The sequence below is a fragment of the Barbus barbus genome (genome assembly GCF_936440315.1).
Source record: "Barbus barbus genome assembly, chromosome: 50".
Taxonomy (NCBI): domain Eukaryota; kingdom Metazoa; phylum Chordata; class Actinopteri; order Cypriniformes; family Cyprinidae; genus Barbus; species Barbus barbus.
The window spans coordinates 9,555,219-9,580,892 of record NC_136728.1 but is presented as its reverse complement, the minus strand read 5'-3'; the positions used below and the strand labels follow the sequence as shown (position 1 = coordinate 9,580,892).

Genomic DNA, 25,674 nt, shown 5'->3' with positions numbered 1-25,674 from the left:
AATAAATGTTGAAATGTAATATGGCCAATGTAGTATGGTGTGTCACATTTTTGTATTTGTAACATTTTTAAGATTATGACAAGTATGCTAGTAATACCACAGGTTTATGACAGAAAAACTATGGTTTTCTTGCAGGAATATCATAGCAAATTAAGTGTTACCATAAAAAACCCAGCAAAATTATTACAGGAATACCACAAAAATATAACAAAAGGACAGCAGGACTATTACAGGAAAGCCAGGTATTACTGCAGAAATATGACAGTAGTACCACAGGAATATCACAGATATATTACATACAGTACAACAAAAGTGCTAAAGCGTCCCAAAAAGCAACAACACAATACCACATAATTACCACACAATTTTTGTGTAGTACTTTTAATGTTTTACCATATGTAATACCGCAGGTTATTTTTGTAAGGGGAACCAGTTCATTGAACCATCCCGTCCAAATGAATTGTTTCACTGAAATGAATTATAACTGAAAAAATCACTTGATCCTGCCCCCTGCTGTGCCTGATATGCCTCTGTAATAATGAAAAACAAACAATGCTGCAGCGTGAAAATTAGATTAAGATTAGGATATTTTGGGGCATTTAATAGAATAAATAATAGAAAAGTGAATTCTCTTATGTGATATCACTTCCCAGAGTATGACAACATGTTTTATTCAGGTGTGTGTTGCCTAAAAGGTTCTACAATAGAAACTGACTATATCTAATGGCATGGCATTTATTGCATGGCATTTCACTGGCAAAGAAAGCAGGTCATGGTCAGATAGCATATAAAAGCTCATGTAACTTGGTGGTTAGAAAATTGACCTTGCTGAGTCTAGTCACATAGGTGAGCCTGCAGTTATGCTTACTGAAAGGTTCATGTTTGTTTATATAACTTTTTTGTTGCACTTTGCTCTGATTAGCTCTAGTAGTCACTGATTTATGGGACATTTATGGGACGCTCTTTGATTTATGGGACATATTTTCTAGATGGGCATGTTATGTGGGACAAGATGAATGAAGATGAATTCACCGATTATCTCATTCAGCTGAGCATTGAAGAGTCTTTTGCAATATCGAAAAACAGGTATGCATGTTCACATAACATCATCTAAACTAACAGACTGGTTTGACTGATGGATGTATTCTTTTTTTAATTATATGTACATGTGTTCATGGAAACTGAATATTTAAAATAGCAAAAAGCAAAACTTTCTCTCAGAACATTATTTATATTCTTGAAGCTCCGCCAGCGATGAGAATTTGAAACTGATGGCAGCAATCCAGACAGGTAATGGATCAATGCCTTCAAATGTTTTATTTCTGTTCTATCACCATAAACATGAAAAGATACTTGAGGTTCCTCACACTTGCTGAACCCCCTGAAGAACCTCAGGACCCTTCTGAAGATCCCTCAAAGATCCTATTACAGGGGTTTCCAAACTTGGTCCTGGAGGGCCAACATCCTGCAGAGTTTAGCTCCAACTTTTCTCAACATACTTGCCTGTAATCACGAAGACCTTGATTATTGGTTCAGGTTTGTTTAATTGGGGTTTGAGTTAAACTCTGCAGGACAGTGACCCTCCAGGAGCAGAACTGGACACCCCGTCCTATTCAAGTATATACTTCAAGCACTAATCTTGCTGCAAGTCTTTCCCATATGATGGTGTTGTGATGACAAGTTCCTTAAAGTTCTTGCAGGAACTTGTGGGATCTATCTTGTAAGTTCCTCATAGAATCATCCTTTCTTAAACTGAGCCTAGAGATTCTCTAATGGGGTCCACCAGTGTAACAATCTTAAAGGGGTCATATGATGTGATTTCAAGATTTCCTTTCCCTTTGGAGTGTTACATGTTGTTCATGCATAGATAAGATCCCTAAATTTGCAAAGACTAAAGTCTCAAACCCAAAGAGATATTCTTTATAAAAGTTAAGACTCGTCCACGCCCTCCTAAAATGTCTCATTTAAACACGCCCCCACATGTCTGCGTCACTGTGTGGGAAGATTTGCATAACACCGGCCAAATGTATACGCAAAGAAAGAGGGCGTGATTTTTATTCTCGCTGTAGTATTGTTGCAGCCGCCTGCTCCATGTCCTGGAGATGCTGTGTTTCGTTGTGAAAGTGAAAGGACTTTGTTTGGGCTTCCAAAAGAGGACACAACTAGAAATCAGGGGTTAAGTTATATTTACAACACTGTTCCAGACGTTCAACCCAAATATTAGAGTGTGTGCAGCACATTTTACGGAGGACTATTTCCTGAACCTGAGAGAGTAGTCTACAATGCCAGCTGTGCACAAAGGCTGTTTATATAAAGTGGGGCAATTCCAACTTTGCAAGGACAGTCTGGCGCTTCTTACTCACAGCCTGTAAGTATGTTTTCATATTTAAAGAATTTGCCACTGACTATTCCAAAGCGAGTTTTGAGCAGTGTAGAATAGTGCTTGTTGTTTGTTGTTTCTCCAATCATAAATGCAGACATGGTTATGTTTAAAAAGACAGTATAAGTCTATAATCAGTAATTAAGTCCCCACTGGATGCAACAAATGCCACGTCTATAATAGGTTTTTATTGTTTTTGTCTCGTTGCGCCAGGACATGGCATCACAATACGGTAAGGGGTGTAACATTTCCATTACACGCTTGAGGTATTTGGCCAATCAGAGCACACTCAGAGCTGGCCAATCAGAGCACACCTCGCTTCTCAGAACAATGAGCTTTGTAAAAATCGATGCATTTCAGAAAGGCGGAGCATAGAGGAGCAACAATAATGTACAGTGGAAAATGTGTTTTTTGAATTTAAACCACAAACATTACACCAAATCCACAAAATAAGGTTCTTTTTAACAATATCATATGATCCCTTTAAGAGCCACTAATTGGGCCACAAGTATTTAAATGGAATTTTTCCAAATTAACAAAATAGATTCATAAAGCTTCTGTAATCTGTTTATGTCCCCTGATCATAAGGTGACACTGCAGTCATCCATGAGCTCAGGCAATTTCCTTCAGCCTTCAAGGAAGTTGACAGTAGAGGACTTCTACCGCTCCATCACGCCGCCATGCAACCATCAGGGAAAGTACTGGAGGCAATTCTGGGTGAGTCCTGAACATGGATGGACACAATTCTGATATAAGGGTTGAATAAGTTATTGAGACTGAATCAGACATACATACATTACATTGGTTTTGAGATATTTGATAATCATATAATCCACAGTCTCCAGCCAGCAAGACTTGGAGGACAAAGGTAGGAATGGAGAGACTGCCTTGACTTTAGCAGCTCAAGCTGGACTGGAGGAGAATGTCAGGATCCTTTTGGAACATGGAGCACTACCACACAACCCCAACATCAAAAATGAGTCTCCACTTCTGCTGGGTGAAGCACAACTTAACTGTTCATTGGTTGACCTGTTGATGCAATTTCCATAATAACTATAACTCTCTTCTTTATTTTGTCCAAGCCATAAGAGTCCGATCTTATCAAATGGTGTACGCTCTCATTGCACATGGAGCTGTAGTGGATCAGGTATGTTCGAAGAGGTGGACGGCACTGCATGAAGCAGCCCAAGTGGGCTGTATTGACATCTTAATGCTGCTGTTGAGACGTGGCGGCCAGATATTAGTGAGGGACTGTCATGGAGCAACACCGTTGAGTGTAGCAGCAGAATGCGCCAATCTTGAAGTCCTCCAAGTTCTCATTGATAGAGGTGAGAAACTTTGATCTCACAAATGAGAGAGAGATTAAAGAAGATTTGTTTTAATCAATATTAATCCATCTATCTTGACAAGGAGCTGATGTGAATGCACAGTCCAGTAAAGGGGAAAGTGTGCTGATGGATGCAGCTGGTTTTGGAAACCCAGACTGTGTGGAGCTTCTGCTTGAACATGGAGCCTCACCGAACCTGGCCAGCTTGACCGGGCATCTTCCTATTCATCGTGCGGCCTATGAGGGCCACTACCTGTAAGTGTAGAATAATTTGAAATAGACAAACACTAAACTACATTAATGTGAGGGTAGTTGGGTCTTTTTTGTAACTATTGGCATTTTTAGCCTAGTAGAAACACTTTTTCTACTGAATTAATATTGAATTCTGTCCTTCTTTCTTCACTTGTTTTTTTTTTCAAAAAAAAATTATGAAAATTCTCACCACAGTGTTATTTCCACCACATCTCCGATAATGTACTATATTTAAACGTCACATTTTTTATGTTTGGATTAAATTGGCAGATTCTTTTGATTACTTAAGTCTTGTGAAGGCTAATTTCACAATTAGCATTTCATGTATTATAAATGGATAATTACATAATATTGTCACACTTTTTTACACAATTTGACAAAATTACAGTTTGACTGGAAATAATGAACAATTTTGTGTTTAACATGTTTTTTTCCCTTTTTTTTTCTTTTTTTCTTTTTTCATTTTCTGCTCATAATTTCTCAAATTTTACTTCCAGCTCTGGTAAACAAGCACAGTAACAGGACAGTAACTTGATGATAATAATAATAATAATAATGGTGATGATGGGGGAAAAAAGATGCCCCAAGAAAATATGCATTTATTCACAAAACTTTGCTATAGAACACAAAATACATCAAAATATAATTTTCCTCCCATCTTGATTTTTTTTTAATAATTTTTTAAGAAATCAATATAAATAATTTAAAAATATATATATAGATTTTGGTTTATGTGCATTTCACTCTTTGGTAATGTCTCAAAATTATACATAATGATCCAATATTTATATGATGGATTTGATGGAAATCTACATAAAAAGGCATTTGGGGAAATAAGCAAAAATAAATACTGACATGGAATAAAGTTTCGAAGTCAATTTAATGTGACATTCATTTTATAAAATGTTTTAATTAAAATCAACCCAGTGACAAAAGCTGAAGAAACCCCTATTAACAGAGTAAAAAGTAAAAGTGTTCAAAACAACCTGACACATATACTTGCCTGAGTTATACCAATTCCATTTACAGAGTGTTAAAAACACTGATATCAGTCACAAGCAAGACAGCTCTCCTAGAGTCTGGCCAGAGTCCAGTACACTCTGCTGCAGATGGAGGTCATACACAGTGCCTGCAGCTCCTGATTGACAGCGGTTATGATGTGAACGCTCTACTTGAGCAAACCATCTCTGACAACTACAGCGACATGCGTAGGAGCGCCCTTTACTTTGCCGTCTCAAATGGAGATGTGACTTGTGCTGAGATGCTGCTGAATGCAGGAGCCAAACCTGATCTGGATCCCCTGCACTGCCTCCTAGTGGCAGTGAGAGCTGGGAGGTACGAGATTGTCAGGATTCTCCTGGCCAGCCAAGCAGATGTGAACTGTTACTTCACAGAGGTCAACGACACAGTGTTTCCCACTGCCTTACAATACTGCCTGAGGGATGAGGAGATGATGCGATTACTTCTTAATAATGGATATGATGTAGGAAAATGTTTCCATTGTCACCATGATTTCCATTTCAACATGGGGTTTGCTTGGAAGGACATGCATCTACATAAATCATGCTGTGATATCTGTGATGGAGGAGACAAGAAAATACCTGTGAGTTTTGGGCCTGATTACAAAAAGTTCTGTTCCAAAACCTATATAGACAACATTTTAAGCACACTTTTACCAGCATCTTAAACACTTTTTCAAATAGTAGCATAGTATAGTAGGTACTACATTTGGTTTGAAACTTTGCATTGTAACATGAAAAGTATGTTGTACAAATGAATATTAATTAATGAACGTAAATGAATCAACCTAGAATATTAAATGCTGTCAAAAATGTTATTCAGTGTTAGTTATGAAACAAAGTTCATTGACTAACTGAACCTTATTGTACGTGTAACCATTTATTTTACATTACTAAATTATTAATATTATGACATTTGAATGACTAAGTTTATGTTGCCATTACATCACAGTTCTGTGACTTCATGAGTCTGTGCTGCCTGGTTGACCTTTCGGGACGAGTGGTACTGATCCTACTGGACTATGTCAGCCGCGTCCCCCTTTGCTCACGTCTGAGATCCATCCTGGAGAATCAAAAGGAGTGGGAAGAGATATACAGCATCTTGAGTGAGTTCACTGGGTTTACATTTAATTATTTATCTGTTCAGGCAGTCTTTTTATGACATATGGGAGTCTCATTCTAGGTCAAATGAAGTAACTTCTGCAAACTACAGCTCAGAGTCTCAAAATGACCAAATGCATGTGAGAAGATAGTACCTGTTCTCTGGCAACAGATCGATGGTTCTCTAGTCTCAGGGAATGCAGACTAATAGCTTTTTAATTTTTTCCAGACAACCCACGATCCCTGAAGCACCTCTGTCGTCTGGAAATCAGAAAACACATGACCATTAAAAGGCTCTGCAATACCGTTATAATGGATTCTTTTCCACCACCGATTAAAAATTACCTGCTGTATAAGGAATATGATCTGATTTGATCAGTACAAATATAACAATTTAAGTGTTCTTGTCTGATTCTGTTCTTTCACTGAATGTATCTTTTTGTCAGTAGTATTTTAAAAACAAAACAAAAAAAAACAATTCATACTGTATGGATAAAGTTTTAGAACACAAAAAGCTTTTTATAATGTTCATTGTATTCATACAACATGGCAAATCCTAGATTGCACAGTGATTAAAATAATTTTGCAACTGTCTGGGATATTAAATAAAATGTACTTTAATTCATATGTCAGTTGGACAGTGCCAGTGTGCTGTTACCAAGGTTTCTTCTGCTACAATGTCATTTATTCTTTGTTTCAGCTTCTAAACTCCTTCTAGATGCTTTTGAGTCAGAACAAAGCTCTATTTTTGTTCTTCATCCAGGTCATTGTCTGTTATCCTACTCTTTCCTTTTTTACCCTCTATTTTTTCAATACCACCCTCCATTTTTTTCAATTAATTTTTAAACCATACACTCATAATCACCAAACCTGAAATTCCAAAGACTGTTTATAAACATCTTTACACTGTTAATTTTTAAACTCAATTTTATATTTATGCTCACATTCGTAGTTATTCTGTCATAATCCAACCTCAAAGTCCCGTCTTTATTCTTTTACTCATTCCTTTTGATCATGTAGGCTGAAATCCAACAGATTGCCCAATTGTAAAAGATTAAACATTAATTGAAGCATGTTTTCAAGCCACTCTGAGACTTTCCAAGATTTTTTTCTCTAGTTATTCATTGAACACATGGTGGCATAATGCACATAATGCAGTGACTCTGGGATTCCCCCAGCTGCAAAGTTATGCCTGCACTGTATATCAGTAGCTGCAATCTGTATGGGTCAATTACATTTATAGAAGGCTATAAAAAATGTATAGTGTATGACTGTATACAAACATTGACAACTGGTGATATTGCAGTAATTGTTATTTGATGTATTAAAAAAAAACACGGTAATTTTGTAAATCTTTTTTTTTCAAATTACAGATGCTTATTTGCAAGCGGTGTAAAAATATGTATTTTAATGCACATTAAAAAAAAAATCAAGTGATTATGTGGTCATTTGACTTTAATGGTGTGCATGGCAAAGACCAGAGCAGGTGAACGCCAAATTTAGATGCATGTCTGTTGCTGTTTTGAGCATGGGAAGGGGGGGGGACTCAAGTTCAGATTGAGTGTAGCTAAAGTACTGGCACAGCAGTGAGAGACGTGTGATTTCACTGGAACTGTGTTTCACAAGGTGAGATTAGAGCCTTTGTTTACTGCTCGGTGAAGCGTGAATGGTTCATTGGAAGTGGTGGACTAATTGTCTGTTGTGCATGCTCTAGTTCAGAATTTCCTTGAAACTAACGCTAAGTTAGTTTCTAGCTGTGTACAAGTGTTGAAATCTACCTGTTCAGCTATGAGAACTGTAAAAATGTAAGTGTTTCCGTGAAAACAACTACTTTGAAAGACAAAGTGAATTCCTTTTAACTACAGCAGAAGTGTCTTTATAGAAAACTGAGTGGTCAATTCATCCTTTCTGTTATATGAATAAAGTGCACTATTCTGAGAATTTGGTTTTGGTGAAAACAATGCACTTGACATCAAAGATGACTTTTATAACGCTTATCACAAACAATGTGAGTAAAAACATTCTATGTTCATATAAAAGCTTTTTTTTACCTCCAGGAAAATGGATCCATCAGGTGACCTAGATGAAGACGATGACCTTCTTGATGCTGCAATCCAACTGAGCATTCAAGAGTCATGTAAAGACATCGCCTCTCTCGGAAGGTGTGATGTTCACATAAGAAGTTGCCTTTTGGAATCTTGAAATAAAGCAAACATGTCTTAGTAAACATTATATTACCATCCACTTTTTCTATCCTGCAAATAAATCCAGTGTGGAACATCAAAAGATCTTGGATGCAATATTCCGAGGTGAAATTCCCACCAGATTTTATGCTTGCTGTAAAACAATTACGTTAAAGGGAAATACACATCATTTAAGTTCACTGAACTAAGTTGTTAAATGAGAATAATTAGCTATGTGGCTAAGCGTAAGGTAATTTCATCTGGCCCCACAGGTGACCTCTTTGCTCTGCAGGAGCTGTCAGACTATCCTGCCGCATTCACTGAGGTGGATAGCAAGGGGTGGTACCCAATTCATAGGGCTGCTGTCCAGCAATCTGTGCAGGTGCTGGAGATGGTACTTTATGGTAAGCTATTTCAAAAAACAAGAAATTAATTTTGAGTAACTTTAATTTTGGACTCAATATTGTAAGATACTTTGACCTTTTTTGCTCTGCCAGTTAAAATATTCCCAAACAAAGTTACAGCAGAATCAACCATTGCCTCAGAGCAATACACTCAATAAATTGAAACTGAATTAATCATTTACATAAATGATTCATTGACTAATAAAAGTCACTTGTTTCAGTTCCTGAATTAATAATGGTTTTGAACAAATTGGTTGAGTGAATAATTCAACGACTCACTTAAAATAACAGTCGCTTGTTTCTTTTCCAAACGAACAAAGCAAAACAACTAAAATGAACTGCATCAAATTCAAGTTTCAAGTCTGATATATTTATACAACACTCAGTGGTTTGGTTGAAAAGGTTCTTACAGGTTGAGTTTAGAGGAGGAAACCACAGATGGAGAGACGCCACTGATTTTGGCGACTCAAGCTGGGCTGGTGGAGATTGTTAGGACTCTGCTTGAGCACGGAGCTTCACCCAACAGAATAAACAGCAAAAATGAATCCCCTTTATTACTGGGTAGGTCTCATTTGCAATTTATTTAGTGTTTTTAGTGGCTTCATAATAAGTTCTTGTGTTTTGTTTTGGAGCTGTAAGAACAGACTCATTTGAAATCGCCTTTACACTTATATCACGGGGGGCATCTGTGAACCAAGCCTGCCCTAAAAAGTGGACTGCCATTCATGAGGCGGCCAAGGTGGGCTGCACTGACATTCTTACGCTGCTGCTGCAACATGGAGGGAACGTCTCGGAGACAGACAAGCATGGAGTGACGCCCATGGGGATTGCGGCAGAGTACGGACAAGCAGAGGCGCTGGACATCCTTATTCACTATGGTAATACTGGTTAACCAATGTTTCTAAAAAAAAAAACATTAGGATGTTAGTACAGATTCACATTATACATTTATATATTTATATTAAACTAACACTAAACCATGATGTCCTCCACACCAACAGGTGGCGATGTAAATGCTCAGGCGCCAAATGGAGACAGTGTGCTATATGATGCTGCTGGCTCTGGCAATCCTGACTGCATTGAACTTTTACTTCAACATGGAGCTGATCCCAACATCGCTAATCTTTCCTTACAGCTTCCCATCCACTGTGCAGCGTACAAAGGGCATTACCTGTAAGTTTAATGAAATATGCTAATCCTTTGCTAGTTTCATCACCCTGAACTCTAACTAAAGTTAAACTGGACTTTGGAATTGGAAATCGACAGCATTAGCCTTGCAAGATTTGCCTTTATACAACAAATTTAATGGAATTCACCTCTAACTCCTAAAATATGCATTGAAGGTTAATGAGTAACTCAGGGGTGGGGAACATTGATCCTGGAGGGCCAATGGCTGTGTCCAAATTCAGGGTCTGCATCCTTCGGAGTACTCATTTGAAGGATGTTACGTCACAGCGCCGCGACGAAGACTGTCCAAATTCGTAGGATCCTTCAAATGCGGCCCACAAATACGTCCTCCTTTTCCCCGAATTGGAAGGATGGGTGTGGTGGATCCTTTCCCGTCCTACCTATCCCATAATTCTTTTCGGCAGAGCGTAATGGCGGACGAAGCGAGCGGTAGCGGAGTGGGAGAGGAGTTTCTCTGACAAAACAAGCTAAAGTTTATGCTTCGGCTCAATTAATTCGTAGGAGAAATTAGTAGAATACTTAAAAACAAATAAAAATAGGCTATAATGGCTTACCTGGATGTGACTGTCTTGTAGTCTGATATAAAAAACTCTCCGACAACGAGCAAAGAAAGTATTTAATTTATTTAATTGCTTTATTTCTTCCAAAAGAATTAAAATGAGGAGAATAACTGTTTGTTTGTCCATTTTCCCGCTTCTTGCTTGGCGCTGTCACGGTTGCTAGGTGACAGGATATGAGCAACGGGTAAGGGAGGGAACTGAAAGAAGGGTAGGCTGTCCAAATTCACAAACACCGACTTCCGGGTTTTGCGGACGTCGGAGGATCCCTCCTCCTTCAACCGGGTAGGAAGGATCCTAAGGAGGATGCAGACCCTGAATTTGGACACAGCCAGTGTCTCTGCAGAGTTTAACTCCAACCCTAATCAAACACACCTGAACCAGCTAATCAAGGTCTTCAAGATGCAGTTAAGTATTTTTTTCCAGGTTTTTTCAGGGTTGGAGCTAAAGTCTGGAGGAGAGTGGCCCTCCAGGATCAACGTTCCCCACCCCTGGAGTAACTAGTCCCACCACTCTCATTTTCTTCAGAAAATGATAAAATCTAGTTCTCTTTACAGCGCCTTAAGAATGTTAATCCCAGTAACCACAAGGAGAGCCCTCCATCTCTCAGGGCAGAGCCCAATTCATGCAGCTGCAGATGGAGGCCATGTCCAATGCATGGAATTCCTGGTGGACAGAGGTTTTGATGTCAACGCTCTTCTAGACATGCATGTTTCTGAGAAGTATGGAGATATGCGAAAGACCGCTTTGTACTTTGCGGTCTCCAATGGAGATGTGACCGGCACCCAGTTGCTGTTAAACGCAGGAGCCAAAATGGACCTGGATCCCCTGCACTGCCTCCTAGTGGCGGTGAGAGCTGGGAGGTATGAGATTGTCAGGATTCTCCTGTCCGGCCAAGCAGATGTTAACTGCTACTTCACAGAGGTCAACGACACAGTATTTCCCACTGCCTTACAATACTGCCTGAGGGATGAGATGATGATGCGACTGCTGTTAAACAGTGGTTATGATGCAGAAAAATGCTTCTGTTGTCCTCATGACTCAACATGGGGTCGCTCCTCAGAACATACCAGTGAGAAGGTTCCAGTAAGTTCACCCATAATGTCTGTTCCAAAACCTAGTAAGTTGCCAACATATGCACACTCCAGACATTTGTTCCAAAATGTATAACTAAATGAAGTAAAAAATGAACCCAAGATGGCGCACAAAACAAGATAAATTGTTTTGTAGGTGTATATTCATTCAATACATAAAAGTATCAATAAAACGGTTTAATACCACCAAAATTGAGTATTTTACCCAGTTTGTATTTTTATGCTACTTAAACTTACTTTATACTTTGGCAACATCAGCTTAGCAACATGCTAATAGGACAAGCTACTGAAATCAAACGCGAGTTGAGTCTCTGGCTCAATTAATGTCAGTCAATTTCTAAGTAAAGTGTTCCAGATTTTACCCAGTATCTGCACATCTATGTTAAAGTGCTGTAGCATTAGCTTAGCAACATGCTAACAGTAAAATGTTAAAAATCATAAGCAGTAGATAGCAAGGTAACTCACTAGGTTTTGGAACAGAGCTAATGTATTCTAAGCTAACTTACCTCTGAAGGAAATGTGTTTTCATCTATATATGTGGCATATGTATCTTTACTTCTGTCTCTATCTTCTGTTACATGTAGTTTTGTGATTTCATCAGCGTCTCTTGGCTAGTGCAGTTCTCTGGAAGAGCTGTGCGGGTTCTCCTCGACTATGTCAATCATGTTCTCATCTGCTCCAAGCTGAAAATGGTTCTAAAGAGGCATAAAGAGTGGACTGACATTTCAGAAATATTGGGTGAGTGAGTAGCGTAAACAATTCTAGCATGGACACTTAAGTTATACTTGCAGAAATATGGATGTTGTAGCATTAGATAACAAAATAATCACAAAAAAATTTTCTTTCCCAGGGAATCCTCGTTCACTGCAACACCAATGCAGACTTGTCATCAGGAGGGAGATGTCGCCACTAAGGCTGGGTGACACAAAGTTCATAAACTCAGGTCCTTTCCCACCAGGACTGAAAAGCTACTTGATGTACAAAGAATATGATTTGTATGGACGAATCATGTATCAGGAGTGATGGTCTCTCAGGGTACAGGTTAAGGGGAAAGCACTTTTGAGTTTTATTCAAATTAACATGAGGTTGACATGACCAGAGGTTTCGCTAGTTGTCCATCATGGGTTCAAAATACTTAAAAATGTGAATTTTAAGTGTTTTTAACACTTCGCATTGAACAGTAAAATGTGAATTCTCCAAAGCTATTTTTTGGTGCTATTTGTGCAATAAAATAATGTTCTAGCTGACAAAAACATGTTTTTATCAGATAAAAATAAAAGGGTTTCCACTCATTGTTTTTTTTTCTCAGACAACATACAAAATTACCAAATTGTGCCATAAGTCAAACATATTAAGGTTCTGCAATGTATAAATATATTGTGGAAACTTAAATTCCTGTAGAGCTGCTTTGCAACGATTTGTATCGTAAAAAGCACTGCAAATAAACTTGAATTGAATTGAATTATTTGAACTTTTAATAGCCGTTTTACAACACATACACAAGGGGTATTTATTGTGTCTATTACAATAAAAATACGATTGCATGTCACACCTCAGTGCTTCTAAACCATGGTTCTAGAATGACCTGCATTGTCACAAGTGAAGTAACTAAAGCAGGTCATATCTATTTATAGCTTTATGTCCTATTAACATCAACAAGCATGTTGGCAACCTGTCAAGCAGAAATCTTTGACTTATGCATTATCAGAAACTCACCACCTAACCTTGTGATAAACTGTCAGAAACATTAGAGGCATTTATAGTTTACTGTATACTTATCCATGCCTGTTCAAGTACATCTGATAATTTCATTTGACTGAGATGGTTACAGATGGAAAACTTTTGAAAAGATGTGAGCATATCATGACGGTGCAACGTTTGAGTCCTGTTAGTTAGGTTATACACATTCACTTAGCTTTGATTCATTAGTTCTGGTGGCCAAATAAGTAATATCGATTCTAAAGCTCCAGAGGTTTTCTGGTATCTGCACAGCTGCTTTGGAGGACAAGCTGAGCATAAAAGTTAGCAGTATATAAATCCAATCTATTTGGTCACCAAACTTGTATGTGCTTATTAACTTCAAAACCGTTGGCATTGATGGGGTTAAACTGTGTTACATGAGAATCTTAATGCATCTTGAATCTTGTAACTTAATACAAATTAGATTAGTTTTAGTGGTATCCCAAAGGAGCAGTTCTTATGTCATTTTTGGTCAACAGTTGCTGACAGGTCTCACCGTTACAAAATTAACTCACATTCTTCTTGCAAGCTAATCTTGGTGTCCCTATAGAGAGACACCATCATATGCAGATACTCTGTCCTGCATCCTCCTCCACTAGCTTCCTAGATTAGACTAACAGTGTATCTGACACACGCCCAGAAGCCTGCACTAATCCCACATTCAAGTATCGAGGCAGCGTAAAAAATCACAAAGGAGACATAGTGTTACAAGTATGAGCAACTTTGGGCACCACAAACAGCTTGGCAAGTATGAGGACATCAATGAAGATGAACTTCTGGCCTCCCTGACTAATGAAGAAATCCAGGAGCTGGAGAAGGTAATGGCTGAAACTGAACCTGATTTGAACATACCCACTGGGCTAAGGCAAGAGGACCAAACGGCCAAGCAGCCAACGGGCAAGTTTAGCCGAGAGGCTCTGCTGAAGTACTGGGAGGATGAGACTCACAGATTGCTAGAGGTAGGATCTATATACAGAAATTGAGTGATATTCCAAACTTTGATGCACCAGTTGTATTCCATTAGTTTTTTCTTGACATAAATGCTTGAGCTTGCCACTGGGGTGGTACCCTTAAAAGGCACCCTTCATGGTTAAGTAAGGTACAAAGGTGTACCTTTGTAGGGTACTGCCCAAGTGACAAGATGTTGTACCCCTATAAGTACTATTTAAGGTATTCTGAAAGGGTAGTCATATCCACACAACAAGAGCAAAATTATTTGTATGGGGGTCAGTTTAGGCTTTCTTTTTGGTAAACCACAATGTCCCAATCTTTGGGAGTCTCAGGTCTCCACAAGGAGTTTTCCATCTTGGGGACAAGAAGGTCTGCAGTTTCATTAAGGGATTAAAAATATCTTTAAATTTATAATAAATCTAAAGTTTCTGTGAGCAGTTCATTTGAGGCAGGTGTTTCCAATACTCACTTGTGGAAGGACACCACTTTGCGCAATTTAACTTCAACCTGCTCCAACACACCTGCCCATACGTTTCTAGTCCTCCAGAAAACATTGATTATCTGGTTCAGGTGTATTTAATTAAGGCTGGAGCTAAACTATATAAGAAGGTGGTTATTAATGCTGCATTTCATTTTCCTCGGAAGTTGGACCTGGGAATGGCGTCACACCCAAGTGGACCATGTTGAAGTAGAGAAGTCAGAAAACCAAGATGGACACATTCATTGTTAGCAATACCAGTCGATTAAAAACATATAGAAAGTGGAATTTTGCACTGATAACGCCATAGTATCATGTCCACAAATAAAGGTTGGATAGTACTGTGTGCACCACTGAGTTTGAGATACAGACAAATATAATTGCAAATAAACAACATATTACTACTGTTTCTCTTCTGTTGATGCACTAAGCGGCCATGTTGGATTATGAAGTTGGAGTTGACTTGGGAGGGCGTTCCAGTTAAAAAGTCCTACTGGGAACTCGGAACTTCCAACCTCCGAGTACAAATGGAACACAGCATAAGGATTGTTTGTACTTGATTTGAGGGTACAATTAAGGGAGGACCGTCAAACACAGTTCCAGGAGGGGCCACTGTCTTGAAGATTTTTACCCATGAGTTATGGATAGCTTTGGTTAGCTTAGTTTAGAAACATTTGGGCCCGGTTTCACAGACAGGGCTTAGACTAAACCAGGATTAGGCCATAGTTCAATTAGGACATTTAAGTAATTTTTATAAACATGCTTAGAAAAAAACATTACTGGGGCGCATCTTGAGACAAAATAAAGTCACTGATATATTTTAAGATCAGTCAGTGCAAGTTTATTTCATTTGAAACAGCTAAGATTTACATTTTAGTCTAGGACTAGGCTTAAGCCTTGTCTGTGAAACCGGGGGTTGAAGTCAACGAGAAGTTCCTAATTTCATATAAAATAACACTATATTAAATAGAAATTCAATTTCTTCAAAGAGAGTTCCGAAGACTGCAACACTGCTTCCACAGAACATAGTTACTGCTCAGCTGGTGATATCTTTCTTAATTAAGCATCATCGCTTGAGGTATGCCAGAGCTCAACCTTGTTTTCCTTTCTATGGTGACACACAGGACAGCATGGATGAGTGCCAGACAGATAAGAGCGAAGAGGAATGTGGCAGTGAAGAGCCTGAGGATAATGAAGAGAAGGGAGAGCAACAAAACTGGGGGCTCAGAACAGGGGGTGATGGCGAGAAAGAAGCTAGGCCAAGTAATTGGAATTTAGTGGACTTGTCCGAATTAGATTGCAAGAGGAATGGCAACAGTGGTCAAAAACCTAAAGACATGCATAAAGGTGCCCTTCATCATCACCACGCTACACCAGAGAGGCCAAGTGGTAACCCCACTGATATTGTTAAGACCTTGGAAAACATCTTGAGTAACGACACCTCCTTGAGTGAAGTCAACCTAAACAACATTGAGAACATATCCCAAGAGGTTTTGGTGAGCTTTGCTGATGCATTAATCACCAACACTCACGTTGAGGTTTTCAGCCTTGCCAACACCCATGCAGATGATCAAGTAGCTTTTGCCTTGGCCAAAATGCTGAAGAAGAACTGCAGCATCACCAACCTTAATGTTGAATCCAACTTCATTTCAGGCAAAGGCATTCTGGCTCTGATTGAGTCACTTCAGTACAACACAACACTAGTGGAGCTCCGATTCCACAACCAGAGGCACATCTGTGGAGGCCAAGTGGAGATGGAAATGGTGAAATTGCTAAGGGGCAACACCACCCTGTTGAAACTGGGATACCACTTTGACTTACCTGGTCCAAGGATGAGCGCAACCAGTATTTTAACTCGCAACCAGGACCGCCAGAGGCAAATGCAGCTGCAACAAAGGAGAGAACAAGACAATCTAGACAGAAGTGAGGAGCAATCAAAGACATGGGACACTGTGGACAATACACAGTCCCTTCAGTTCCAGATTTCAACAGATAAAGATGCTACACAAGGGAAGCAGCCCTTGGTCTCTTCTCATTTACCAAAACAACCTCACAGTCAAACAAAAGTTGTGAACAATGTTCCAACTAGAAAAATCGCTGAAATGGTCAAGCAACAAGAAGAAACCGCAATAGAAAGTTCTGAGACTAATGCAAATAAAGGACACAAACTCACAGGGGACAAACATACCAGGAACATTTTTCAAAATGAAAAACCAATACCTTTGAGAAGAGATGATGAAAGAAAGAATCTGGGAGGCACTCAGGGGTCAACACGTGACGATCTATTGGCAGCTATTCGTAGAAGCAGCATTGGTACACTAAGAAGGGTAAGATATTTAGAATTTGTCCAAGAGATAAAGTAATAGGTATAAGCCTTAAAACACAAAGCCCAAATTTGTACTTCACTCAAACAATATTACTGGACAGGATAGGAACTTCTGAACTAAGGGTTTGGTAAACATCAACCCTGCCAAATCAGGTCTCCTGGGAATCGATTGTAAGGCAATAATTACATTTTTATACCAAGAACTGAATTATTCATTCAGTGGTTATTTTGAATGAGATCATTCAAGTCACCATGAAATCATTATCCAGTAGAAAACGCATAAATTCTAGTTCAAATTTAATAGACGGAAAGTTTAGTTTTACCAATGCTTAGTTTTAACAATGATGTTGCCAGGTTGTACTTGCCAATAAGAGTAAAATGCTCTTATTTGAGGGCTTCAAAAAGCGTTCATAATTTCAAGTTCTCAAAGTAAATTAAAATTTTAAAGGGATAGACAATGCAAAATAGAAAATGTACTCACACTCATGCTGTTTTATACCTGACATATATGTGGGTGAACAATCCAGTTTTGATCTCGAGACATTAGTGTCCTTTGTGGCTTTTACTGAATGCTTCTGCCATGTATACTACATACAATATTTGTGGCAGTTTTAACATTACACTGACTAGCGTTTTCTTTTTCTTGCAGGTCACCAATAATCATTGTTCCTGATGTATAAACGGCTCGTATATAATGAAACCGTAAAACAAATAACAAATGAAAACTTTTTTTGTTCTCTTATCTGGCATTGAATCTGAATTACATTATTTATACACATTCAAACAAGTGTTTTTCGTAACTTCTTTCCACCAACAAAATACTTTGCTCAATGAGCAGTTTCAACAACTGCTTTGTAACTCGCATAATATGAGAAAGCTCAAATCCAAGAAGAAAATAGTTCTTTTAATAGTACTTTAAAAGGCGATATTTCAGATTCCAAGTATCTGTCATGCAACAAAGTTGAGGTTGATCCTGTTTGATCCAGAAATGTTAGCCATCAGAGATGCACAGGTATGCAAACAGTATTTACATAAGTTGGAAAAGCTACAAGTTAAAATATACATGCATTGCAAAAATGTAGGTTACTAAAAAGAAAAGCACCATATCTCAGGTTTGTAAATATTACCATTTATTTAAGTATAGAATTTAGTGTTTTCATTCCACATTCCAACTCTCTTGTAATATTTGATGTCAATTATACAATTTTTTCAGCACTATCCTTACAGGACAAGGACAGCGAATTCAGTTCAGACAGACAATACTGTTAAACCAGCATTAATTGTACACAAAGGTTTGTTGTTGTTTTTTTCCCATTGCCTTAAATGTAGTTGTCAGTCTAGCATTGACCTGTAAAAGCATGTAACAAATGGAAGTTAAATTTTTTTTTTTTTTTTTTTGTGTGAAGTACTTTTTTCTGTTGTTGTTTTTTTCTTGATATGACTGAAATTCTATATTTGTGAATTGATGGTTTTTCACATCCAGGAGCAAGCTGTACTCACGACTTCGCCTGTTTGAATCTACCGTATATTATTTTCTTGTTAATTAAGTGAAATCAGAAACTCAGAACTCAGTCTACTCTGTGACGTGCAATGTAGTGTGACGCTGATCGTGATTACCACAGAAATCATATTTAACGTGTTCAGCCAATGTGTTCTCATCCTGTAGTGAATTTCTTTTTGTTATTCGTGCAAAAATATATATAGCCTCAATATATCAGCCTGGTGTACATTTACAAGGGAAACAATACAGGGGACGTACATATTCTGATAGGAGAACCTCTTACCAAATCTAAGAATGCTAAACTAGGATTTGAATAAGAAAATCGAAGGTACAGAAAAGTAGGGTATGAAAATAGTGTTATCTAAATCATTAATCAACAATAATAAGGACATTGAGCGTCCCGTCCATCTCCCTTTCCCCACTCACAGGGGAACAAAAACATTCAGGTCAACAAATCATGAATCCTGGCATAAAACTTCACGTGGTTATTCCAGGAGATTATTTTACAGAGGATAAATGACAATACTTTACAGATTACATGAGGTATTGCACAGATTATAAAAAAAAAAAAAAAAAAAAAAAAAAAAGGCAATAAACATATACAGCGATTTGAAAAAATAAAAAAACAAAACAAAAAACACAGAATGAGCGTAGAATTTGGGGAAGTGAGAATTTAGTATCATTTAGTCTACTGGGCGGGGTTAGTGTTGCGGGATTAATCATCCCATTCGTCATCATCCTCAAAGTCTTCATCATCGTCATCATCCTCATCTTCATCTGAGGACCAAAAAAATAACAAAAAACAACAACCTCCGTAAATATCTCATTATTTACTGACAATACCATTAACACACAAACTCAAATGAACCGAAGGATGTTGGAGTATGAAAAATGCCCTTAACACATTAGTGTTTAACTATGTCAGAAAATACATTGATTTAAATGGGGATGTTGCGACTTAAGAATGAAGAGGAAAAAGTCAATCGGTCATGTCACAAAACTAATCTTTTAAGTTGGGCCTGACATGTTATGTCATCTTAAAAATGTAACAGAGCATTTTTATAGTGTGTTAACTGGGTGAACAGTCAAAGTGAGGGGGAAAAAACTCATTTGCAGCTGTTGAGTGGCCTGTTTTGAACAAACTTTTGAGACTGAAACAAGCACTTACCTGAGGAGTGGATGGCTTTGCTCCTCTTTTGCATCACCTCCATCAGAGCTCCAACAATACCTGCTGACTGAGCAGGGGTGGGTGGTCCTGAGTCATTATCTGATACCTGAACATTCAAGAAGAAAGCAATCAGACAATGGTTCCTAAAACATGCTACAATGTTATGAAAGTATTTGAGGACTCGCTCTAATGATCCAAAGGTTTTTTTTGCTATTTTTTAAAAATAATTTACTTCAGCAAGGGTGCATTAAATTGATCAAAAGCGACAGTAATTTAGTAATTTATAAAAAAAAAAAAAAAAAAAAAAAAAAAAAGTGTCACGGTTTTCCAAAAAATATAAGCACAATTGTCTTTAACATTGATAAAAGTAGGAAACGTTTCATGTGGCAGCTGCTGAAAACTCAGCTTTGCAAAACACAAATAAATTACATTTTAAAATATTCAAATAGAAAGCAGTTTTTTTTAACTCTAGTTTTTTCAGTATTACTGGTTTTTACTGCATTTTTGATCAAATAAATCCATCCTTGGTGAGCATAAGGTGTCCCTTGTGAACATATACAGACCCTGGACAACAAAACCAGTCATAAGTAGCACAGATATATTTGTAGCAAAAGCCAAAAATACATTGTATGGGTCAAAATTATCGATTTTTCTTTTATGCCAAAAATCATTAGTATACTAAGTAAAGATCATGTTTCGTGAAGATATTTTGTAAATTTCCTACTGTAAATATATATATAAAAAAACTTCATTTTTGATTAGTAATATGCATTGCTAAGAACTACATTTGGACAACTTTAAAGGTGACTTTCTCAATATTTAGATTTTTTTTGCACCCTCAGATTCCAGATTTTCAAATAGTTGTATCTCAGCCAAATATTGTCCTATCATAAACCACACATCAATGGAAAGCTTATTTACTCAGCTTCAATTTAAAAAAATGGACTCTTATGACTGGTTTTGTGGTCCAGGGTCACATATATTATCATTCAAATATACCATAATACATTTTTTTATGATAAAATATAATTAATCTATCATATCTATATACACACACAAAATAAAATAAAATTATAAACGTAAAAATAAAAAAAATAAAACTGCATAAAAAATGTTTATAGTGACAAAAACAGTCTGATTTGTCACACGCACATGTAACTGGCAGTTTAAAACCTTATTTTTAACACAATGAATGATTGACAGGTGAGCAGGCGGTCCTCCACCTTTGTCTGGGACACATCAGGATGTGTTAGCGTCGACAGTCCTCACCGTTTTGAGCTGGATGCCCTGTCGGATCTGGTCGAGTAGTGCGTCACGTCCTGTGGACGACACTGGCCTATTGTTTTGCTCCACTTTCTTTAAATGAGTGCCCTCCTTGATTTGCTCCAGCAGAGCTGACTTCCCGCCCATGGGCGAGGGCGTTGATTCACTGTGGCCTCCGTCCATATCAGGGGGTGGAGGAGGTCCAGGAGGTGGTGGTGGTGGTGGAGGAGGAGGTGGAGGCGGGGCGGCTCCTCCGGATGGAGGTGGTGGTGGTGGGGGAGGTGGCATAGAGGCAGGGGCAGGTGTAGTTGGAGGGGGCGGTGGATGCCCTCTGCTGGGAGGTGGTGGTGGAGGTGCTCCCATGCTAGGCCGGGTTGGAGGCGGCGGAGGGGGAGCGCTCGTGGGGGCCCTTGAAGGTGGAGGGGGTGGTGGGGCTCCTCGTCCCCGTATTGGGGGCGGTGGAGGTGGGGGCCCAGAAGTGTGAGGAGGGGGTGGGGGTGGTGGGCCGCCCCGTGAGGGTGGAGGCGGGGGTGCTGCAAGAGGAGAAACAAATTTGTTAGCGTTAAAATGAATAAATATACAGACTCTCCATGTATTATGGGCTGTTCAAGTCATCCTATTAAAGTGTCCCTAATATTGATTTTTGAAAATGACCATTCATGCAGAGTGTAACAGCTATAAGTGAATGAAAACATCCAAGTTTTAAATCTGAAAGTGCACAGTGTATAAAGTTATTGTCTCTCAAAAGAAAGAGTCGACTCGGAATCAATGAAACGAGTCGTTTTCAAAACGAATCCAAAGCCGTTTCGTGTTGAGGTCAACATGAAACATTAGCATATTGCCCGCCCACTTGTTGCCATAATAGGACTACTTTAATGAGTTGAACGCATATGAATGCCACCTCAAAGCCATAATTATGAGTGGGAATCTTTAAACTTTCTCTAAATCCTGTTTCCGAGTTGGAGGTGTGTCAGTGAAAAATATGGCGCTTGTCACTTCTCACCGGAGCTTACGCTTCAGAAGGCCTTTATTAACACCCCTGGTGCTGTGTGGAGCACTTTTTATGATGGATGGATGCACTTTTTTAGCCTTCAAATCTCAACAGCCATTCACTGCCATTATAAACCTTGGAAGAGCCAAGACTGTATTCGTCTGAAAGAAGAACGTCACATACACCTAGGATGTCTTGCCAGTAAGTAAATCATGGAGTAATTTTCATTTTTGGGTGAACTATCCCTTTAATTAAATTGCTATCCCTTTTTTGACCAAAGTGACTTGAACGCATCTCACATCATAATTATGACTTCCTAACTCGTAAATACGAACTTTCCAAGAGGACTTGATCATTAGTATAATTTAAAGACTCCATGAAACCAAAATTGGAGTTTTAAATTCAAGTCTATTACGTCTGAAGCATCTGTATGCTAGTGTAATTCGAATTATTGAGAAAAATAACTTCAGTGAAAACTAAATTTAATTCTATAAATATAAAATAATACAAAATTAATGATAATATTAAGTACAATAAATGATTGAAATACATGATATATATAATTAAAACAATTTCTTATTTATAATATTTACAATTAAAAATAGCAACACAGATCCCATTTAAAACCTAAAGGAGCAGTCACATTAGCTAAATTTAGTCAAAATTTCACCCACAAAAATTCACCAGACTTTAAATGCGATGGTTAAATACATTGGAGATGCAATTAAAAATATTTTAAAAATGACCAGTTATTCATTCTATGTATTACTATTACATATTGCCAAGTATTATAAACTACAGCTAAGCAGTGATTCTTCAGTACTAGATAGTTACAGTATGACAAGAAGCAGCAAATTAAATTATGCATAAATGAAAATATTTTCCCACTAGAATATAGTATCTAGAATACAGACTTTTTAACGGATTGTAGTAAAAGCGAACAACCATCAATACAGGAAATAAACGCGTCAATTTCATTTCATGGGGTCTTTAAAACTAGAGTAAGACCTTCACTCTAGAGGAAAAAAAATAACAAAATGCTGCACCACACCAATCAGCAACAAACAGCATTTTCATGTCATTTTTTTAAGAGATCAAACATGGTTTTCAAAGATCAACATAAGCAAACAAATGCCTCATGAAGAATCATGGACAATATCCATATATGCAGAACTGCTTTTCTACGAAGCTACATTAGATGCAGGTAAAACCTCTCTCACCTAAAATATGTCATCAAGTATTAAAAAACAAAAGAATCATTCAAAACAACCCATGCCAACCTGCAAAGTATCAGACCTCTAACACATGCAAATCTAAGTAGGTTTCACTCAGAAACACACACATTGCACCTACCGCACCACCTGGGAGGACCTGAAGGAAAACCACATATATATTGATCAAATACAAAATGCTAAAATATGCACCCAACTTCTGAATAAAATCCTCTCAGGAATGTGTTACAGCCACATTATTTTAATGTCATAAAAGGATATATTGGCTTTGCTGCGTCATGCATCACTTTGTTTTCACTGAGGACAGAAAAGAACTCAAAAAAGAACTAGTTAGGGGAGGTTTTGGGCTATTTTTGTTCATACGGGCCTGACTTTCTGCCATCGCAGGTGTTGAGTGCAGAGAGTCTGACAGCGATCAGTCTCACCTTGTCTCCTCAGCTCATTCTTCACAGCCTCTACGCCGCCCTTCTTCTCAATGAAGTCGTAGATGACCTTCGACGTCTCCTTGTCTTTGAGCTGGGCCTCGGAGATGCCACACATGTCAAACAGGTTCTTCAGCTCTGGGTCCAAATTATTCAACTGCAAAACGGAAAAAGGTCAAGTCATGAGCATTGTTTATTTACTAGATTCCAAAAATGAAATAAGTGCTTGCAAGGCAGCAAAAGAAGGGTGATAAAGTTAAGCAAAACTAGAATGGTTGCCTGTGTCAAATAATTTGAAGAATCATTCATTCTTGTAGCAAAAACGTGCAGATTAGTTGTAGAATTGTTATATTTACGGTTAGGGGTGTGTTCAAATCACCAACCTTAAGTATGAGCAATAGTAATAGTGATGCTTGCCTTAGTAAGCACAACTAAATATAGATAGAAGAAGAAGAGAGAGAGATTATATATATAAATATTAATGATAATGTGTCAAAACGATGAGTCAATGGATGCAAAATCAAAAGGCCCAATCACATTCCAGTATGCAAACAGCTGTAAGATCAACTCACAGCTCAGTATGCAAATATCATTATCACTGCTGATTAGTTTTTGAATGTTGTAGTGTGAGTTAAAGGGATAGTAGTTAGCCCAAGATGATATTTTGAATAATGTTGGCGGTAGCCATTGACTTCCATGGTATTTTTTTTCCATGCTATGGAAGTCAATGGCTACCATCAACTGTTTGGTTACCAACAATCTTCAAAATATCTTCTTGTGTGTTCAACAGAAGGAATAAACTCATATAGGTTAGGAATAATATGAGTTTGAGTAAATAATTAAATTTTTCATTTTTGGGTGAACTCGCTCTTTGACAGTTTTCAAACGTCAATCTTTTTTTTAAAGGTATAATGTTTAGAAAGACTAAAATCAGAAGTTTAAGGCTAAAATAAAAAAATAAATACATATTTTCTAAAGATTACCAAGTTAATAGTGATTTTCAAATTTAAATCTTAAAAGTAAAATGCTTATAAAAACTAAAAAATAAAGCTAAAATAAAATAAAAAAATAACTTTTTGACTTGTCAATAACTAAAAACGTATCTAAAATGAAAAAAAAATTAATAAAATGAATAAGTAAAAAGTAAGTGAATATTTTTAATATCAAATGTAAATTATATCTTATTTTAATAAGTAAAAAAAAAAAAGTTAAACATTTTTAAAAGTCAGTAACATTTTCAAGTGCAAGTTAATGGGGATTTATTTTCCAAATAAGATCAAGATGATTAAAATCTTAAGAGAAATTAATGCAATTCTGCCTTGCAAGCACTAGACATGATTTCCCAGCGTTCATGCTGTTCTCAACTATAGCACAATCCTGCCACCTTGTGGACAAACTGCTAATGGTAACCATCTCTGCTAAAACCATCCATTCTGTCATGCTCAACATTCCAGCTGCATGCATAATGCAAACCTTAAAATGTGAAGCCTTCTTCAGAGCATTTGCACATTTTTCCAGTTAGTTAAGAGCAACAGCATCTCATTTTATTGCACCAGTAGCCTGAATTTCTAATTGCTTCATAAAAAGGCAGCAGTTTGCAATATATCCAGTATTTCCATAAACCCATTTAAAATACACACAGTGCAAAAACACAGACAGCTCATTGCTGTGTATAAATGCAGTCTGGATAGTGCTGTGGGCGTCAGATGCTTCAGCCTGCATGAACACAAGGCTATTGAGGCATTTCATCATGCCATTACTACACAGGTCAGCATTGTTTTCCTATGAGAGATTCTTCAATATGTATGTGAGAGCATGTGAGTGTGACAGAGCAAGTCATTGTTGTGTACTTACATCGAAGCCTGTGTTCGGATCCCATCCTACATGACCGATGTGCCTGGAAAATATTGCGTTAAGCACAGTCAGATCGGCATAAATGACGACAAATACAACATGAGGAAAGGGAAAGAAGAAACTTAACCCTTGTGCTTGTGTTGAAGATCCTTCCTAAATTTGTATTTTGTTTGTAAATCTCTCATTGTGTTATATTATTAACAAATCTTGCAATGAGTCTTTTTGTTAACTTGTTTTCTTTCA

At 37.8% G+C, this 25,674-nt stretch overlaps 4 protein-coding genes across 5 annotated transcripts in view; 3 read left to right on the top strand and 1 right to left on the bottom strand.

Moving 5' to 3' along the window:
• Positions 1-1,012: 1,012 nt before the first annotated feature.
• LOC306868338 (ankyrin repeat and SOCS box protein 15-like) lies at positions 1,013-7,498 on the top strand (the record flags this gene model as incomplete). The annotated part of the gene is made up of 9 exons (XM_079414442.1): positions 1,013-1,086; positions 1,244-1,290; positions 2,969-3,097; positions 3,219-3,377; positions 3,463-3,708; positions 3,791-3,962; positions 4,989-5,562; positions 5,931-6,084; positions 6,309-7,498. 9 exons carry the CDS (start codon positions 1,013-1,015, stop codon positions 6,452-6,454), a joined length of 1,701 nt encoding a protein of 566 aa, XP_079270568.1. The 3' UTR covers positions 6,455-7,498.
• Positions 7,499-7,648: 150 nt separating this feature from the next.
• LOC306867959 (ankyrin repeat and SOCS box protein 15-like) lies at positions 7,649-13,031 on the top strand. Its single transcript, XM_079413917.1, has 10 exons — positions 7,649-7,705; positions 8,137-8,241; positions 8,351-8,388; positions 8,535-8,666; positions 9,069-9,227; positions 9,299-9,544; positions 9,668-9,839; positions 10,969-11,497; positions 12,090-12,243; positions 12,356-13,031. Exons 2-10 carry the CDS (start codon positions 8,141-8,143, stop codon positions 12,526-12,528), a joined length of 1,704 nt encoding a protein of 567 aa, XP_079270043.1. The 5' UTR covers positions 7,649-7,705; positions 8,137-8,140; the 3' UTR covers positions 12,529-13,031.
• Positions 13,032-13,836: 805 nt separating this feature from the next.
• On the top strand, positions 13,837-18,708 carry LOC306868460 (leiomodin-2-like). Of its 2 annotated transcripts, none has more exons than XM_079414634.1 (3): positions 13,837-14,204; positions 15,799-17,001; positions 17,650-18,708. In XM_079414634.1, exons 1-3 carry the CDS (start codon positions 13,959-13,961, stop codon positions 17,671-17,673), a joined length of 1,473 nt encoding a protein of 490 aa, XP_079270760.1. In that variant the 5' UTR covers positions 13,837-13,958; the 3' UTR covers positions 17,674-18,708. The 2 variants fall into 2 exon arrangements, with proteins under 2 accessions (XP_079270760.1, XP_079270761.1); XM_079414635.1 differs by having other exon boundaries at positions 13,873-14,063; positions 17,650-18,563.
• The window catches only part of LOC306868459 (actin nucleation-promoting factor WASL-like), a 26,959-nt gene continuing 19,394 nt past the window's right edge, over positions 18,110-25,674 (bottom strand). The window contains exons 7-11 of the mRNA XM_079414633.1: positions 25,432-25,474; positions 23,581-23,734; positions 20,939-21,465; positions 19,670-19,775; positions 18,110-19,278 (exon numbers count right to left, since the gene is read on the bottom strand). Coding sequence (XP_079270759.1) covers positions 19,217-19,278; positions 19,670-19,775; positions 20,939-21,465; positions 23,581-23,734; positions 25,432-25,474 — 892 coding nt within the window. The 3' untranslated portion in view covers positions 18,110-19,216. The remainder of the gene's footprint in view (positions 19,279-19,669; positions 19,776-20,938; positions 21,466-23,580; positions 23,735-25,431; positions 25,475-25,674) is intronic.

Coding starts and splice junctions, on each gene's coding strand:
- LOC306867959 (XM_079413917.1), top strand. CDS start 8,141: ATGGATCCATCAGGTGACCTAGATGAAGACGATGACCTTCTTGATGCT. Junction 9,228..9,298: donor TGAATCCCCTTTATTACTGG/GTAGGTCTCATT, acceptor TTTGTTTTGGAG/CTGTAAGAACAGACTCATTT. Junction 9,545..9,667: donor GGACATCCTTATTCACTATG/GTAATACTGGTT, acceptor CCACACCAACAG/GTGGCGATGTAAATGCTCAG.
- LOC306868460 (XM_079414634.1), top strand. CDS start 13,959: ATGAGCAACTTTGGGCACCACAAACAGCTTGGCAAGTATGAGGACATC. Junction 14,205..15,798: donor AGACTCACAGATTGCTAGAG/GTAGGATCTATA, acceptor GGTGACACACAG/GACAGCATGGATGAGTGCCA. Junction 17,002..17,649: donor GCATTGGTACACTAAGAAGG/GTAAGATATTTA, acceptor TTTTTCTTGCAG/GTCACCAATAATCATTGTTC.